At 44.1% G+C, this 19568-nt stretch overlaps 1 protein-coding gene across 1 annotated transcript; it reads left to right on the top strand.

Annotated features, from left to right (window-relative positions):
• Positions 1 to 127: 127 nt before the first annotated feature.
• On the top strand, positions 128 to 19533 carry LOC105276890 (glucose-6-phosphate 1-epimerase). The gene is made up of 6 exons (XM_011334880.3): positions 128 to 234; positions 757 to 808; positions 14480 to 14538; positions 14616 to 14953; positions 15118 to 15426; positions 16391 to 19533. The coding sequence occupies exons 1-6, from the start codon at positions 165 to 167 to the stop codon at positions 16397 to 16399; spliced, it is 837 nt and encodes a 278-aa protein (XP_011333182.1). The 5' UTR covers positions 128 to 164; the 3' UTR covers positions 16400 to 19533.
• Positions 19534 to 19568: the final 35 nt, after the last annotated feature.

Below are 19568 nucleotides of genomic sequence, written 5' to 3'. Positions count from 1 at the left end.
TGCTTTGAGATTTGATTCCAGCTCGTCGGCGCCCTGAAACGCGACGGCGCGTGGCACCCCACGCGTAGGGCGACGGTACTGTGACGCGCGCGGGTGGGGGCGAGCCCGAGGGCGTCGGACAAAGGTTGGCCGCGGCCGGCCGGCGGCGCATTCACGGCTCAAACATGGCAGCGGCTACAAGCGTTGTCGTGCTCGACAGGGGCAACAACACCACCTGCACCATCAATTTGCACGGTGTGTGTATCTGTGTGTACATATATATACATATGTGTGTGCATGCATCGTGTGCGTAATGTGCGTGCGAGCGTGCGTGCGTGCGCTCGCGCGCGCGCGCACCTGTGCAAGCGCGAATCTCCGTCGATCTATCGAGGTAACGTCGCGCGGGAATCGCATCGAATGAATGAAAACTCCGTGACGTCCCGTCGTGCTTTTCGCGCGTGATTTCGCGCCGGTCACGCCGGCGGTGTGCGTCGGTGTGCGAACGCGACCGCGACGGAGATCGCGCTTCCGCTGGCCGCGTTCCGATGCGGATTCGACGGTGAAATTACGTGCATCACATGCCTGTGCTCCGTTCCTCGTCGTGTGAGTGCGCATCTTCGCTCCAGGCTTGCGGTATCTTCACCTCGCGATAGCGACGGTGGCGGCGGCGGCGATGCGATACATCGCGCGGTAGCCTCACGTGTCATCGTTGATTCGACTCACTTCGCGCCTATCGCGATCGCTTCGAGATACTGATCATAATTTTCCATTTTGCAGGAGCCACTGTGGTGTCCTGGCGGGTGAACAATCAGGAACAGCTGTTCGTCAGGTGAGTACCCACAAGACACTTTCACCGTGCGACAATCGGTCTGACAGGCAGAACCGGCTGTGTTTTTACGGACGACTCTTGCGATCGGTTGCCGCTTAAAAAATAACCGATTTATGCATCCTGCTTTTGTTTTTCATATGACTTTAATACATCATTTCTTGCTTAGTACTTTAGTACTTGATTATCTCTCATGTCTGCTTGAAATGGATAAACTATCAAAGTTTTGAGAATTAAAGTGAATCAAGATCAAGAATAAGAACCTGGCGACAAACAACAATGCAGTTGCAAAGCGCGTCTAGCAAAAATGCCGGTCTTTCTTGAATCATCCTGTACAGGTTGTAAGACGTAGTCTAGAATCGTTGAAGTAAACGTTGACGCAAGTTGTAAGGTTACGCGCGAGGTTACGCATCTCAGATGAGATTGAATACGCTTAGCGCGATCGTGCAACGACGCTAAATTATAACGTCGAAACAATATTACATGAGCTCGCAAAAAAGTTAATAGTTATATTGGTAAGATGAATAACGCCGCTCTTTCGTAATACGGTTGCAAAACAACTTTCGTAATACGGTTAAATTCGCAGAATTTTTATGAATACATCAACACTCGGCAATTTTCGCAATTTTGAACCTTGATGCTGCACTATTGCGCGCCAATGAGAAAAGAAAGTATAATATTACACCTAATACTTGATCAATAACAAGATGGATATCGAGATTTAAATTATTTCATCGGTACATCAATAAAATTCGCCAGAAATAAATGAAATAAATAAATTTTTAACACGTGACCTGTCTTCGCTAGTTTGATTAACGAGAAACGAATGTACTTTGTACTTTATATAAAGCAAGCGAAAAGAACTCGTTTGTGACATTGAAGGAGGAAGGATCAACATCGGATTAGCGAAAAAGTTATTATATATGAAATGGAGAAAAATTATGTTGGCGACATATACATACATTTATAAAATATTCTCGATTTATAAAATATTTTTATATTCTTCGAATGGAATACTATCATTCTCTTGGCGACAATGCAGCGCATAGCATGAGAAGGAAGAGACACAAGAGAAGGCGCGCGCGCACACCTGCCGAGAAAGAACCGCGTAAAAGCGCGGTGCCCGTGACGATCGCTTTAAAAGCGGCAGCCCGAGAGCAGACGATGAAAAAACTGACGGAGCGAAGGCAAGGGCGCTCTCTGGACCAGTACATACCTTATACACGGAGTTCAGGGCCCCTCGTCGCTTGCCAGTCATCGGTCCTTCCGACTGTAAAGCCGCTGTCGAGACTGGGTTTTGTGATAGACCCGCGACTATCGGAGCGATGACAGTGTGAAACTCAATGAGAAATTAACTTTCAACATTGAACATGCCAATCTGCGAGCAATTGTGTTACTGTTACGAAACAAAATCGAATGTTATTTTTAAAGCTTGTGTAAAGAGGCCAGATACGCTGTTACGAATTTTGTTTCAGTTACACAAAAAAAGTTGAGAAAGCATTGTTAATTTTTTCTCGCGTATTGTCCAAAATTTGGTTCGCGAATGCAATTGCGAATCATCGTACTGTTGTCAGAGCATGGCTGTCCCAGGAGCGCCATCGAGAAATTTTAACGGTAGCGAGCAACACACATATACATACGTACACGGACGATACAAGACGCTCGACAAACACGCTCGTAATTTACTCCAATTTCCCTCGGAACGGCTATAAAAGTTACGTCGGTATGTCCGGTTGCGGTATGATAGCAATCGCAAAGCAGCGTGCCGCAATATACGAGATATGTACTTTAATGACATGTATCAACCGAAAAGATGAGGTTTTAATTTTAATTAATAACGTCAGATAAATTAATGTTTAATGTTACGTGCTCACTTATGTGAAAGCAACAAGTAAGAATATGTTATTTAATTAAGCTTATATATTTATAACATCTCAATCTTGATGTAAGATTATGCATTCGCATGAAACTTGTAGAGACTTACGCAGGAGAAAACAGGTTTTCGACTAATTAAAAGAGACGATCGTTAAAATGTGATTGGAACTGATGATGATGATGATGATGAATCAGCCATTCTAAACTTGACCAATCGTACGCGGACTGTCGGTAACATGAGAGCACCACGTGTAGTATGTCTATTTCTCGTTTCTTATGGTCCGCTCCGCGGATGTGGACGTACCCTCGTCGAACATCTGCGTCCACGGGGTCCAAAAACGGAAATGAATCAGGACCGAAGCGCGACGACGCATGAACGGCGGACTGCAACTGAAATTCTGTTAGGGCGTTAAGGCAATTAGGAGAATCACAGATTCGCCAATGCATGCGAATACTAATCTAGACAACGTGATGATTATAAAAAACAAACATTTGAGCGCGCTTGATTGTAGACTTGATTCGAAAGTTCAGATATTTTAATCACGAGATTTGAACCTCGTGAGATCCAGAAGATCGTTGCAACGGGCTGCTAACGCGGAAGGGTACGTCCGGCGTGATTGAGCCGAGAATCGTAGACACATTACGGGCTACGCAACCCCTTTCGATGGCAAGACAGTGGGGTGACCTAACTGTTCTTCGGTTCTTTTGGGAATAGACAAAGAGCGATCGGGGAGGGGGAGGATGAGAGAAACGAAAAGGAAACGAGAAAGAAAGAAAGAGAGAGAGAGCGAGAGAATGCGAGAGGGGACACGACAGAGATGAATAGCTGGAGCGAGTCAAGAAACGCGACGGAGAAGCGCACCGGGGAGAGCGAAAGGGGTATACAAATGCACAATTCATCTTGGCGGAGGGATGGGACGATGATTAAGGGTCCCTCGTCTATCCTCACCACGCCTAAAGACGCGCCATGGAAACGTACACACATATCCCGTGAGAGAGGAAGAGAAGGAAAGGAGGGAGGAGAAAGGGACGTGGAAGGAAAATGTCGTTAATGGCTGCAGGCAGGACTATGCCTGCCGACCATGAAATTTCAGCTCGACTTTTGGATCAGAGGTTTCTCTCGAGCCGTCGGTGAACGGTGTGGTTCATCGCGGTCGCGTGACAGTCACTACGCAACGCGCGAGAAGAATCAGATAATTTGATCGGAGGAGAGGATCACGTGTCTCGATAAAGAAAATCTCGTTCAAACACGCGCGATATATGATAAGTGCACTCGACGAGGTCGCAAACTGTATCTGCATTATTTGCACTTTAGAATGTCTCTCCGCGGACTCTCCTGTTTGATCGTTTAAAGATTAGATCTACGTATGTAACTTATACATGACGCTTTCTCGCACGTGGCATATTTTTATTATTATTATATTGACAGGATTTTGATTAACACAGAGTAATTAAAATATTATTATTTTTCCGTAACGTAAAATATTATAGCTTTTCTCAGAAATAAGGGGAACAGCCACACATGAGCCATATAAAGAATGTCAGACGGTGCAGTGGCACATTAGAAATGTTCCCGCATTCGCGTGTATTTGACACCACATACGTCTTTGTCGTCGGGGATTGGTTTGTGCCGAGCATATGGCGGGAACGTCTGTTTCTAGTGGTAATGCAAAGGCACTTGGAGGACTCTTTCTTCAGACTTTGGAAAGACATACGTTAGTCCAGCGACGTCTCTCATACGAACAATGTAAGTGGACTTGCTTTGATCAGACACATTGCATTGTAATTTACACTTGCAAATTTAACTGAAACCAACAATCAGAAGCAAAAATCTGTCTTACAAAAAATAAAACCAACTGCGCTAGCTTATATTAAAAGGAAGTATGACAAACTTTGCGCACTGTTATGCGAAAATCTTATGAAAACGAATGAGAACTCGCAATAAAGACAGACATGGAAAAAACACAATAGTCCGTGAAAAGAACGATACGGATAAAGGAAGAAAGGAGAGAGGTTTGGGAGAAAGAGAACGCTAATGATACCGCGCCAGCCGTCGTCTCGCCTTTTTGTCGTTTATTCAGAGCGTAGATTTGCGCTAGAAATACGACGAAACAGCCGGAGAGGCGAAACCGCGACGATAACCGATGACGGATACTCTTTGCGCGTGGTCAGCGAGCACGCTCGTGTTTGTGCGCTGAACTTGGACGATAATTATCATTCCGATGAACGTTACGTTACGTTACGTTACGTTTGCCAGATGAAGAAGACTGATCTTAAAAGAGAAAAAAAGAAAACCGCTTCAAAGGTGCGTCGTTTCATGAGCTTGACCATTGGCCGCGTCGAGATGAGACAATCGATACTTACGTCGCGATTATTTTTGCTTACCTCTCATCGACGCGATCCTTTATAGACGTGGAAATTCCACATTGCGATTCTTTATTCAAATCGTGAATTTTTTATTATACAATACTGCTATTTTCAAAATTGAAAAATAAAAGGATGATACGAAACGCGGCTATCAACGGACAAAGTAATCTTTTCCGAGGGCACATCTGTCTTTTTCTTTCGTTCTGAAAATGAAACACATTATAAGCATGCTGCTCGGTGGAGCATGGTCTAAGCGTATCCGTTTATTCACAACTTCCATTAACGCACCTCGTGTTATTGTCGCGAGGTGCAATCGAAACTTGAACCACCCACTTGCCATCAGCTTAGCAAGCGAACGCGTTTACGAGCGCGATAGCGTGGTCACACGCTTATCTAACATGTAAAAAGCATCATTTTGACATAAAAAACTGGCTGATATGACTGGGCTGCGCTTCCGGTGTTCTTCGGGATGACAATCCCGTACGAGATGAATCTCGTATGACCTGCCATCGATTATTTATCCAATACGAAGAGAACGCGACAAGAATGCATTTAAAGGGATTTTGTATATTCGCCTGGCAGGAGTCAAATGAAAAATGTGGATTTGCACATGGCATGTGGCTATATAGCTAAAGCAGCAATTATCATTATAAAATAGAGTCTCGTAAGTCAAATTTTAGCTCTTTTTGGCGCTATTTTGGGCGCACGCCTTCATTCGCCCAGCCGAATCCGCGCCACGACAATGCGAATTAAGAGCGCTAAGATGTACATCCAAAGTGCACTGCGCGGGACGATACCGTAGCCGATCTTGTGCAATGCAGTGCTTCACAGTGGAGGGAAAATAGTGCGCGCGAAGCGCTCCGGAGCAGAATCCAGTTGAATGGGAATGCTGTAGAATGCCGGCAAAAACCGCAGCCAGCGGGATCATTAGTCTACGGCCCAGCCTATAACCCATCGCTGCCTTATACCGGGTGGAAAGAAGTTCGAGCGAGCGACCCCCCGTTTTTTATTCCGCGCGCGGAATCCGCGTCAGTGCGCGCGCGCGTAAAAGCTTCTAGAGATTTCGTCCGAATGCAGCTGGAGATGTAGAAAATGCAAAGAAAACAAGAAAAACCATTGAATATCAGCACGGTGAAACGCACGAGCATAGCTTTCGCCGCGCTGGTGGCACTTCATATCGTGAAAACAAAGAAAAAAAATATAAAGACACGTAAACGCGAGCCACACGCAGGTTAATGATTAGATAATGCCGTCTCGATACCACGGATCTCTAATCGACACTCCAATCCCCATCATGGTCCTATTAGATACTCGATTCAATCGTAAAATACACCCCGAGAGGGATTGATTTCACGAGGGGCATGAGAAAATCCCGTCTCCGAGTGTAATCCGAAGAATACAAATCGTCTCATCCACCAGTTCATCTCCTCAACAAACATACTAAACGAGTGGAAGATTTACTTCGGCCACTTCTTCTCTTCTCAGTTGTTGCTTCGTGTTCTTTCTTAGCGCATGAATAGTTCTTCGCTGTACAAATAAGATTCTTCTGCCACGTTGTCTCTTGAGATCTGTGTATTGAGCTTTGCCAGTTGATCGCTTCTGATATCTATAAATATAAATTCGCAATTTTTGTCACCCTTGCATAACCGTCATAGATTTGTAATGTAAAAATATTTTTTATTTCAAGTGTCTTGCTTCTCATCAATCTGTGTGATTTCCTTATTCTTTCGTTTCACGTCACGCGAACGCGAGTACGTTGAGTCATCCCATACATTCCGATATCGTATAAAAGTGCAAAGTATGAAACAAGGTTTTATCGATTTTTCTCTCCGCTCACAACAGTATAGTCGCAATAATACACGTGTTCAGCTAATCAGGTTTTATAATTTATGTATTTAGATCAGATTTGTTGCAATGTAAATTGCGCAATTTGCATCCGACGGTAACGGTGCAGGAAATTGCGTTATAAAACTGAAACTTTTACACCTAATGAGTAGCGATTCAAGATCTTCGACTCGCAAGGTCTCCATATCACTAGCGTACGACTTTACGCGAGTTGGCGGAATCTTTTCTGCCTTCACGAGCGAACGGCTGCAACGATCTTTTAAACGTACTGCCGTGAATGACACAATTGCGCCTAATGCAAAGGGAACGAGGCTTTTTTGCTAATTGCAAGTTATCCCGAGCGAATGCGAACGGAACGAGCGCGCGCGCAAGCCAACAAACTCAACGGCGAAAAAGCTCCGCGCGAGCAGACGCGAGCAAGAACTCGCTCAAGGCGGAACGCGCGGCTTAAGCTGTAAAATAATTGCGTGTTTTGCTGGACGAAGTGAAATGCTGCGTTCAAATCTTCCTCGCAGGTCCAGGATTCGTCCAACGTTACATTTGTTATTTGAAAATCGAGGCTCGTACTTTCGTGTTTCAACATGTAACGTCGGGCTCTAAGTTTCATTTATAGAAAATTCATAAGAGCAAACTTTGTTGCAATGAGAATCGTATCGATTTCATTTCTTGTTTTATCAGCTCTTTGCAATTTCGAGAATTCGTTCTACGTCTCGATCGAGAAAGATGATTGTTTCAAGTAGCTGAAAACTGGCGTTCAGTTTCGCTTTTAAAAGCCGCTCGATTACTAGTGATTGAGCGAAATTCAGATGTCCGGTCGGCGGCTGTGTGATGGGATTGAAAATCCCGTCGGCAGCGGCAGCGATGACGGCATCGCTGCCGAAGAATTCCCTCAACCACGGCCCACTCGTTCACTTATGTCGACTTATGCACCGGCGTACAACTCGCGAGGAACCGCCAAATCAGCTCGTTATTGCGGCTCGGCAATAAACGTGGCAATAATCCTCGACTACCACGTTTAAATTTGAATAACCACCACTACCGTTCTAAAGTTAATACGAATGTCTGTGTATCTTATGTCATGAACCAGAAGCTCTCAATTCTCGATTTTTCTCTTTTGTTACTTGATTGTTACTTGACCCAACGTTCACTTGGATCTTATTACCCGTTGGACATTTATTGCATGCAAACGAATACATTTGCTTTTAGATTCCATAAATATTCTTTCTCGCTATATCTTATCCAACCCAATTATCCATTTATGTCATTCACCTCGGATTTACGATCGCGACATCAAGCAGGTGGAGGGGGCGGGAGGGGGATATTACGACGGACAACTCAACTTTTTGCATATCTCATTTTCATTTTCATCCCTCGTAGCTTAGTGTGCTTAATTCAGAAGAGCGAAAAACTATATCTACAGAGAAAGGTAGAATGCTGCGATGCTACGTGTTTTTAACGAGCACGTAACAACCATGTCACGTGCGTGTTCCAACCGGTGCAAGTCAGGCGAATTTGTGCATCCAGAGAACGGAAACTCGCTGAGCTGAGAAACCAGCACAGCGTGGCCAAGAAGGTGAATTCGTTCCGTCTGATTTCGGGGCAGCGCGTTATCTGCTCGCGGCGAATTTACGAGCGCGGCGGAAAATTACACGACGGTCTTTTTGCCGGGCATATTTCCCTCGTTTATCAGCGTCCGTTAGGTTCCCGTGATCGCTCCGAGTAGAAGCAACTTCGTCCGACAAGAGCAGCAACGCCCGTGGCCGTGCGCCGCGAACGCGTCCAACCTAGTATAAATAGGTTTGCTTCTTGCTGCCCTTAGTTAAACAAAGTTTCACGGTGGTGGTAGACTAGCACGACGCGGGGATTGGCTGCGAGTAGAGAGAAGCTCGTGAACCCTGCGGAGCCTCGCCCTGCTGCTGCTGCTGTTGCTACTGCTACTGTTGCTGTTTCTGGTGCTAGCGCTACTACTGCTGCTGTTGCTGGTGCTACCGCTGCTCCTGCCGGGATCCGGGGAAAACGCAAAAACCGTTGGCTTCGGCGAGACTCGAAGCGGATATCTTCGACACGTACCGGGTGTCTTTAGGCAACCTCGGGGGATGCATAAAAATTAAATCGTTAAATATCCCCAAATACTGACAAAGAAATTTCTGAACATCCGCATGGAATATGATTCGGAAGATAAAGAAAAGTCCAGTTCGGAAAAAGAGCGGTTGCTGATCCCTGAGGTCGCGAGCGAGTGAGAAGACAGCGATATCCGTCACTCCGTCAAGGAAAATGGATCGTTCGATTTTATTTACGACTGTGGCTTCATTTCTGCCCGCTCGTTTCGGAGAGGGAGCGCCACGCTCTTTACAGGGGAAGGCGTTGCTTCGGGTTCTGTGCATCATCGATAATCATCGCGAGGCCGGTGGTGTCGGGAAACCGCCAGCACGGACAGCCGCTCGTTGCCCCAGATAACGAGAAGATAACTGCGCAGAGATTATACGCTCTCCGTTCACAGTCTCTTCTTTTTCTCTCGTCATCCAAACCACCGGTGCCGGCCGTACCGAGAAGACGTCCATTATTACGTTCATAGAAACTGACGTACACTCGCGAGACTCCGGACTCGACCACGCACTTTCACTTGTGGTCTACACTTTGGCCTTGCACTTGCGCGATTTTATTCGCGCTTACGTTCGACGTGCAATGCCAAAGCGCGATTTCATCGGACTGCAAGTCGAACGATACGATAAAAGTAACATGCAGTCTGTCGTTTTTCGTGCAAAATGTGATCGGCATTGCTTAGTCTGGGTCCTCAGACGCAGAAGTAGTCTAGTTTTTCACGATAATTCTCGGTTGCGCTACTCTGAAGCAGATTCTCGTTAGAATTTTACTGACCGATCGTAAATCGCGATCGCAGCAGATGGCCGAGCCGCCAGCACGTTAATGCACTTATAATGCATGGCATCCGCTGCTCGCATTTTGCCGCATCTTTGCGCACTGAAGGCTCCTCCTCGAGGGCTCGAGTTACTCGAGGCGAAGTGCCCTAGCGCGAAACTCGTCGAAGAAGTTTTAGCTGTTAATGACGATTAATATTATCTTAGAATCGGTAAATTCTAGCCAATCAATTCTACGATGAGAAATCCAAATGCGAAATCAGAAGATGTCATTTGATAATTTATGAAAATTTATGGTACTGTTTCAGCACGCGATCGATGCTCATTACCGGTGCGATAAATCATTTTCTCGCAATATGATATGACGTCGGTCGCGTCAGTATAGCAACTACATTCTTCATCACATCACACGTGCCAGTTCCAGCACGTGAAGATATAATTGCGTTCTCTAAAATTTTTTTCTGTGATTATGTGTGCGCGGCCACGAGCGATTTTATGAAAATTGCGATGGGTTGCACAAGCGCGTGGTTGCACAATATCGTGCGGCGGCGACGCGCGTTCGTACAATTCTGATGGATTCGTTCCAGCTCCTGGGGATACGAGACACAGTGAGTCTCCGTGCAAGAAGCGCCACATCGCGTCGCCGTGTAATCGTCCACGGCCGCAAAAGCGCGCAGTCACACCTTATTTATAATAATCGTCGATTCATGACGCTTCGCGTATAACTTTGTCGTGCGGATAATTACTTTTTGCGTGCACGCGTGCGCGTGTTCGCGAACATAAATGTATGTTATCGCGAACTCGACATGAGCTACCTGTTTCGCGGAGAAAAGTCGTGATTGATCTGACTGCGAAAACAAGTAAAACCTGACGCGCGATGATCTTTGTGAAACGTCATCGATCGTCAACGACGCACGGAGGGAACACTGCACGCAAACTCGTCCTTCATCGAGGATCGCGTCAATAAAATGGAACGAAGAGATAATATTTGAGACCCCGCTGATATCTTCTTTTACTTGACACCAATTTTTATGCTTACTTGCGTGAATAAGAATATGTTCCTTATAATATCGCGAAGGTTTCAGAAGTCGAGGAAATCGCGAGAGAAACGAATCGATGTTAGATATCTCGCTTTAATTATAATATGACACTCATCATGTTGCGCAAGGCAAGGTGATATTTAGTTTTCGTCATCTCTGCAGTGGACGACTTAAGGTTAAATCCTCATAAAATCCAAGTGTGAATTCTGTGTAATATCAATCAGCGGTTCTGCTGGCTGCAGAGTTCATCGGGAAATAAATCTTGTTCGTGATTTCCGCATAACGCTCCTGGTTCCTTGCGTGTTTCATCACACTCGTCGAAATCGTAGGCAAATATCTCACGAGCCCGTCATCCGCATCCGTTCCTCCTTCCTTCTCTTCAACGCGTATCGACGATTCGCCGCTGTTTAGCATCTCCGACTTGCTAACGATTCATTAAAGCGAAGGGTAATTTTTCACCTGTCCGCTCATTAATATTCTTCCCGTGCCGCGAATCTCGAGCCATTCGCCGTGCAGATGCTTCTTGATGCTCTCGCGAATCTCCTTTTCGCTGTTCGCAGTCAAGATAATGAACACGTATAGAGTCTAGACCGCGACAAGAACGCTACGTGAGGGGATCCTTGAATATTCACGTTTCGGAATACCGACGACATCGTCGATTCATCGGCGGATGAACCCGATTCGCGCTGTTCGACTGTAAGCAGAAGCCGATTGAAAAAAAAATGCATTGCGCATAACAGACGCCATGGTACGTGCCGTGAACGTTAATTCACCCAACTTATTCCCTCGCGTCTCCCCCGGGTGCAACCCCCTCGAGCAACATCGTACAACAGACCGTGTCATCCTGTGCGGATGATGTATCTTTCGAAACCGATGATACAAGACTTTACCCCGTCCACGTATGAGAGAATATTCGTGTTCCTTGCGACTTTTCCGATACTACTAGTGTGCCCCAACCAGACCAACCAGTACGGAACCTTTTTTCGGGTTCCCCCCGAAAAAACGAGTATTAATACACGTCAGAAAAATTCTCCCCGGTTCGGCTGATTGTAGCGGGGACCAGTGTTGGCCATTCTCTTGGTCGAGGCAGGACAAATTGCACCTGCATGTCGCTGTGGTGCACCGATCGCGCACCGCCAATTACCGGGCACCCTGTATACTCGTCGCGGGGCGACGATATCCCGTGGTAGCCGGGCGTAACCGCGTCGAGAATTGGGTGCCGGCGTAGCGAGCGGCAACGGGAGAGATACCAGCAGCTAGAAACGACCAGGAGGAGAGAGGTTGGAAACTGTGATGCCCGCAAAAAGCATGGCAGACAGCGCCGATCGTTTTTGCTCGGCGTCAGCCGCGTTCCTACCGCCGCGTCGTCGTACTTCGTGGTGGTACATCGTTCTACCCTCTCTCGCTTCCTCACCCCTCAGCCCTCCCACTCGCGCATTCATCCTCCCTTCTTGCTTCCTTGCCCTCTTCGTCCTCTCTCTCCGGCATAAGTTCGCTCTATCTGTCTCTTTCTCGTTCCCCTCGCTGGTTCTTCGCTCTGTTCCTCTCTGGCTGTCGTCTCTCTTCTTCTCCGTGTGCCGTCCTCTTCGTCCCTGCTGTGTGACTGTGTTCGGGTTGTCGCGATCCATCTATCTGTCCATCTCTCTATCTCCGTTCGTCTGTTCCATTCGCCTCGGGATCGTGCAAACGGATGGGATTACCTTCTCCTCCTTCTTCGCGGTTTACGCATTCAGGGAAATGGATTACATCGCGTATTGCTATGAGGGGATACGATGGCGACGAAGGGCGCGTGTTCCGGAATCGCCATTGCGTCATTAACTTCATCGTTGATTGACAAAGCGACGCGGAGAGAATCAGCGGACATTAGAAGCTATAAGTAAAGGAATCGTTATTCGAAAATCTTCACTCTTCCCATTCAATCGTGCGAGCCCTTATTTTTATTTAGAATAATTTTCATTGATCATCGCATTAATTGATGACTCAATGCGCATCTCGTGAATCCTCCGAGGTGCGGTCTGCTTGGTATTCGTTGGTGCGAATTTTCTGAATGTGCATGATTTCGTGGTAATTTCACGGGGGACGTTTTAATCGCACGAATCGAAGATTATACGGTTTCGCACGGACTTGATCCAGTAACGATACATACGGATTTCGATTTCGCGCGTTCCTCCCGTAGCCTTGGATCCCGAGTGTATCCTCGAGCTTCTTCTTAAGAACATCTCCGCGGCCCCTGACAGGCTTGACTAATGGTCATCCTGCATCAGCCCTCCGGCTTTATAGTTTCTCTCTCCCTCCCTCTTTTCTCCTTTTCCCTCCGTTCACGCAACGCGCAATATCTCTGTCTCTCTCTCGTGGTATGGCGATATCAACCGCTCCCACTGCTGAATTCGCTAGCGAAAAGAATCATCAAGATTTACTTGATGATTCTTAAGACGATCCAACGTTTCGAGAAAGAGAATCGAGTTACCAAATTTACTTGAATTTACTTTCTAAGATCGAAGTAGTGAGAAAAGATATCCTAATGTCGGCACGAGCATTACTCTTATTACGATAATTACAAGTGTACACAAAAAACGGCTTAATTGTCTGTTACTAAGTAGGAGGAATTTTTTTCTGTTCCCTATTAGCTACTCCAAGCGACTAACCAACCCCATATACGGCGGGACAAATATTCGGGAGGGTTCTTCCTTGTCAGTCCTACAAATTAAGTATTTAGCCGCGTTACAACGAGATACCGTAATTACTTATTTATCCACGGAATGATCATTACGAGCTAAAGCGAATCGATGGAATGAAAACGGTGAACACTAAACGACCAAACGGCCTCTTCTTTCTCCCTTTACGAGGGCAGTAACTCGATTCGGCCGACCTTCGAGAGATTCACTTTCATTTTCGACCTAAACGGTGCAGCTAGCTGTAGAACGTTTCCCCTATTGAGAAATTCAATTCGCGAATCGTACGACCATTGTTTCTCGACCTGACTCGTAAATTAGTTAAACGAGACGATGGGGTTTTCGCGTACGGATCTCTACGTCGCGCATACGACACGTAGAGACGTGGAGAATGCAAAAACATGAGGAACGTCTCTCGCTGTTTTTCTCTTCTTTCCATTTTTAATGTTATTTATTGTAACAATGGTGATTTAAGCACAAGAGTTTACTATGGATTTTTGCTTACTACCTGTACTCGATTGTTCTATTTTTCTTCCTGATGTAAATCGTTAGTCCAGTTACCGAATATTTGTATAACATCGTCTACGTTTGTACATCATGCGGTTTCATTAATCTGACATCTGATATGCGCGCAATTTACGATAGCAACGCTAACAGCGAACAACAAAAAAGAGATGCTATTCGTCCGTAAATTCTTCAACAGTTTCGTTTTTTTATTATTACAACGGGGAAAATAATAGATAATACCCATGCACCGGTGATGCACAAGAAGAGTAAACGCATGAGCGAATAAAATTTTGCATCGGTTTTGGTTTCGATATCACCTTTCCGAATTTGCGGAATATTTGTCTTGTTAAATAACAAGGAATAAAGAGAGTTTAATATATAACAATTAATAATTAAGACGTAAAGATCGATAATCTAAACTTTACAACCGAGAATATTTGTTCTTTTTCAACTTCTCTCTCTCCAATGAAAGTCTCCTTCTTTGTCTTTCAGTAAGCAAGCTGTATTCGATGGAAAGAAGGCCATTAGAGGCGGAATACCGTTCGTTTTCCGTAAGTGTGACAATTTAAGTTAAAAATATATGAAAATGGCAGTGATATTTATCGACGTGCGTGCGTTATTCATGCAGCACAATTCGGAGCATGGACGTTTGGGCCACCCCACGGTTTCGCCAGGATTATTCGTTGGAACGTGGAGAAGTCGCCCGAACGGCTGCCCAGCGGTGACATCGAAGCGATATTCTCGATAATGGACAGCGAATTCACGCGATCGTTGTGGAATTCACAGTTCAGGTTAACGTACAGGCTAATATTGCGCGAGAAGGAGCTGCACTTCAATATCGGAGTTTACAATCCCAGCAGAGAAGACACGTTCAGCTTTAATCTGCTGTTACACACTTATTTCAAGGTGCCCGACGTCAGGAGGTGCCAAATCACGGGACTGCACGGGTGCACGTTTGTCGACAAGGTAAAACAAATCGCTTCCTACCCTCGCCAATTACATATTATTAATAAATTCAAATCAACAATATTTTTCAACGTTAATAACGAGGAAGAATCGACTCGAATCGAGGAGAGTGCTGAAACGATTATCGCGTCGTTTGAGACGAGACGTTCTGTTCTTGCACGCAGACCAGGGATAACCAAATCTTCCAAGAGGGTCGCGACGTCGTCACGGTGTGCGAGTGGACCGACAGGATCTACCAGAACACGCAGCCGGAGCACATCATCACGAACGTCGTATCCGGTAGGAAAATGCGCGTGCAGAAGTACAACTTCCCCGACACCGTCATTTGGAATCCCTGGCAGGAGAAGGCGCGCGACATCCCGGATTTCGGTGACGACGAGTTCCCAAACATGATATGCGTCGAGAGCGGACACGTTAGTACCCCGGTTATACTCCTGCCCGGAACGGCCTTTGAAGCGAGTCAGATATTGCAGGTATGTCCACTGCCCTTCGCGATTCTAACGCGGGATAGGCGACGCTTGGTGCAATATCGTCGTAATTCACGGCGTTGCCGCGAGATATGTCGTATTACTGTAAATCAAAATTCGATATTACATACGCGAGCTGCATTTCGATCCCCGTGGTACCGATACGTGGATACTGTCGTACTTTAACTGTGCACGTTACAGGCACGCTGACGCGATTAATTACGTGACGAAACCAGAGCTTTCAACGTAATTCGAGTCGCCGAACTCTCGGCTGAAATCTTACGCTATTGGTCGTAATTACGTTCGCGGAACTATTCATTATGTCGATATTATATAATTACGAACGGAGATAGCTAGATTGTTGAATAGACAGCTTTTTTCTGCACTAATATTGCCGCATTGATTATAAGCTGCTTGCAAGTTAAGTTCTCTCCGCGCTGCATTTTGTAATTGATTTTGAAATTGGAGGAAAAAAGGAGTCAATATTAAAACTTTGTAACGTCTACATCCATGTAATTATCTGTTATTAAAATGCTTGTCAGTAACATTAATTAAAATAACATTATAATGATATATTATTGGATTCTTTAATAGTAGAGTTTCTTTCTAGTAATGTACAATTACGTGTCACTTGTGGAACATCTTGTAGGAATTGATGGCGCAATACCAAGTTAATTTTGCATAAAGTGTAAACAGCATTATGTGTGTTCTGGATGCGATATTTATTCATTACGGTGATATAAATTCCTGCAACTCATTTATTTTCCTTTTTTATGATTATGTACGCGTACTCGAAATATCCGAGTTGTTCGAAGCAGTAATCGCGCACATTGAAAATGTTAGGAAACGGTAATTCTAAAATAAACATTGAGTTCCGGTCATTAAACCGTTAAAGATCCCGATCGCTGCGAGAGTCGCAATTCAAGAAACGTTATTCGTGAATCACACGGATTTTTCTATTTCGTTTCAGGTGATGTGAGTAGAGAGTGGTCCGACGTCGCACGTCAGTGCTGGAGGCGGTACCAATACTTCACTACTTCCAACGTCTTCAGCACCGTCCGCGGTCTGGCCAGCGGGCGCTGGCTGGCTCTACATGCCACCGTCACCACCACCGCCGCCACCACCACCACCACCGCCACCTCCGCCGTCGCATCCGTCGCATCCGCACTCGCACTGCGTTGCCCAGACTTGCACAATATGCTCTCTGAACTTTTAGGAACCTTTAGGCCCGTGAAGGAGTTGCATCGTGCAAGCCGGGCGAACTCGGAATTTCTTTGCTTCCCGCTACTCCGACCAGTCATTCTTCTCGAAAGATTCATGCGCAACCGAAGGAGAACGTGTCTCTTTTCTTTCTTCTCTTTTTCGTTTATCGAGAAAGCGAAGACTCGCGTAGTAAGGCGATTAGTACCTTAGTTAATTTCGAAGAGCTTGGCTTTCGTTGAAGGACTGCGTTTGCTTGTTCTCTTCTTTGCGCTTCGTTCGTGCTTCATGATAGAAACCGTGAGAAACTGACGTAATTCCGAAAGGCTGATCGAATGCACGCGAGAGATCGATTAAACCGTCTCCCTCCGGTTTCCACCGTCCATATAACACAATCAGACGCAGATAAGATTTAGAAGTAAATTAATTCCTATGTTATCTTCGCTTTAAAGACAAGACTCGCGTAATCGTGTTTGCAACTTTCTTTTCTCTTTGTTTGTGATGACAAAAGTTGCAGAGATATTCGTGTAAATGTTACGCGAAGGGGAATAGGATCCCTTTGTTAGGTTTCCAAAGGACGCTGTCCTAAAGAAACGATTCTAAAGTTTACTCGATCGCCACAAGTATTTGCATACATTCCATATACCGCTAATTAGATGGAAAATGAAAGAGACGCAAGTCGCGTCTCGTACTCTTGACATCTCACATGATTCTGCATATTAGCACGCAATATTGTTTATAGACGTACGATGTAGATTGGCATTAGACGTGTAAGCAATTTTGCTGCATCACAGATTTTACGAATATCGCAACGTACACGTTCGTTCTGACAAATAAAATAATTCGATCTGCTTTATTTGCTACAAAACAAGTATCTAAAAAGATTACTCGTTCTACAAAAATACTGAACTTGAAATTCAGATGACAGAAAATGCACTTTAAATGTATTTTTTGCGTTATACGTACACGACTGTAGTAAATGTTCGCGAATCTTTCTTCAACTCGTTTTTAAAAACTTTTTAAAGGCACTATACTTAATGATGTTGGAGAAAAATCTGGTCTCAAATGTATTTTGAGTTGGTTTTATGTATAGTCGAGCTATTAAAAAATTTTACTTTTAGGTTTATTCAGTTTTTTTAATGTAATTTTTTTATTCTTGTGTGCTATATTAAGTAGTTATATGGATTTTAATAGATTTCCAGAATTGTCACATATATATGTGTATATAATTAAAGAGAAAGTAACGAAATTGGAATATATCTTACCGAATCTATTAAACGGAATATAATTATAAAGTACAAAATGTTTACTATTTTAATTTGACTGTGAGAGAAGTTAATTGAAACTTTAATGGTAGAAAGATTATCTGGAAATAATTAGATCACATTTGTCGAATCTGACTAAACAGACTTTCCCGTCGCATAATTTTCTAGCACAAGAGAACTGCTTTTACGTAATATTTCGAGACATTCCGGATAACCAAGTGCTTTACAGCATGAAATACTTATATGAATTTGTTCAATATTCGCAATACATAATTTACCTAAGAACAATACAAATATGGTGCTATTGTTACGAATATAGTGTTGTAATGATAAGTAGCAACACACATGCAGTAGATAAGCTCGGTCAGCACTTTTTCCACGGTGCGGTGTTGCAATTCCAAACATAATTTTCCTTCAGAATTTTCGAAGCTATCGTCCCGAAAATATCGCATTTTGATCACACTTTTATCCATATGCAAGAGAAAACGTTGCATCATCGAAATAGACATAAGCAAATATTTATACTGCAATGTATTGATTATATCATAAAAATTACATATATGTATACGGAAAACACTTGTAAAGACGTAATTAACAGGAAAGACGAGGGAAGAAGAAACAGCATTCTGCCGCCCATTTCTAGATAATTGTATTATTATTAAGGTATTGTGAGCATATTCGAGGCGCTGTACTAGGACTCAGTTGAAACTCGAATTAATAACGACAGCGAGTTTAATAAAATTAGTTAAATTTATATCGAAAGTAATTTTAGATGTTCAATAAAAGCGTCGAGCATTTCTTAACTCAATAATATGAAATTTTGAAAACTGATATCTTTATGTATCTCAATATAAATTTCTCATATTACAAGACAGAACAACTTGTTATTATCCTGAATTGAGCCATACATTAGTGAAAGCGCGCGCAATAAATTGACAGCGGTCTAAAACTGATTGCGGATAAAAAAAGGATACTATCTGCGATTGTACTTTGCGTATATATGCGCGCGTATACGGTCGCTTGATACCCGGGCTTGATACATTGGAAAACCAGGTTCTTATATTGAACGGAAATAACTTACGTACATAATATTAAAGTATCACACATGTAAATTCTTCCAATAATTAACACGTACTAGTAGTATAATTATTACTACTATAATTAAGTAAATGCTCAATTTAGCGTGTTGTTCCTCGCATATTACGAGCCAAAACGAAAGAGTAAAAAGGCGATTGGAACGTTTTTTGCTTATAGATGTGCTAGAACGCGGAGATACACTCTGGTAAATCTAAATATAATTCTCTCGGACAAAACAACTCTGGATTTCGGCGTTTTTGATTGCACAGAATGTTACTCCACGAACAGTTTGGTCTCTAGAAGCTAGATAATACGTCCGTCACATAGCATAGTGTACATTTTTTTTCTTCTTTTCCCGCCAAGTTATTAGCGATTAAGATTCGGTCTTCCACCGCAATAACATTTATCGAATCATCCTGTACACCATTCTCATTCGACTCAATGTTAATATTCCGAATACTTGTAATTAAAGCAAAGTTATGAAATCGCGATTAAAATTAAATTAGCATACTAAGAAAATGTACTCTTTTTGGGAAAGTGCAATAAAAATATGGGAAATAATTGTAATTGTAACCTCCGTTCTTTTTTTCAACTTTTAAGGTATAC

The sequence above is a fragment of the Ooceraea biroi genome, chromosome 3 (assembly GCF_003672135.1).
Source record: "Ooceraea biroi isolate clonal line C1 chromosome 3, Obir_v5.4, whole genome shotgun sequence".
Classification (NCBI taxonomy): domain Eukaryota; kingdom Metazoa; phylum Arthropoda; class Insecta; order Hymenoptera; family Formicidae; genus Ooceraea; species Ooceraea biroi.
Note: the sequence above shows the minus strand (reverse complement) of the source record. Positions and strands in the feature narration are given on the sequence as shown.

Excerpts from the sequence above, each read along its gene's own strand:
- LOC105276890 (XM_011334880.3), top strand. The coding sequence starts at position 165 with ATGGCAGCGGCTACAAGCGTTGTCGTGCTCGACAGGGGCAACAACACC. Across the intron at positions 235-756 it reads CTGCACCATCAATTTGCACG|GAGCCACTGTGGTGTCCTGG; the intron begins GTGTGTGTATCT and ends TCCATTTTGCAG. Across the intron at positions 14,539-14,615 it reads CGGAATACCGTTCGTTTTCC|CACAATTCGGAGCATGGACG; the intron begins GTAAGTGTGACA and ends TTATTCATGCAG.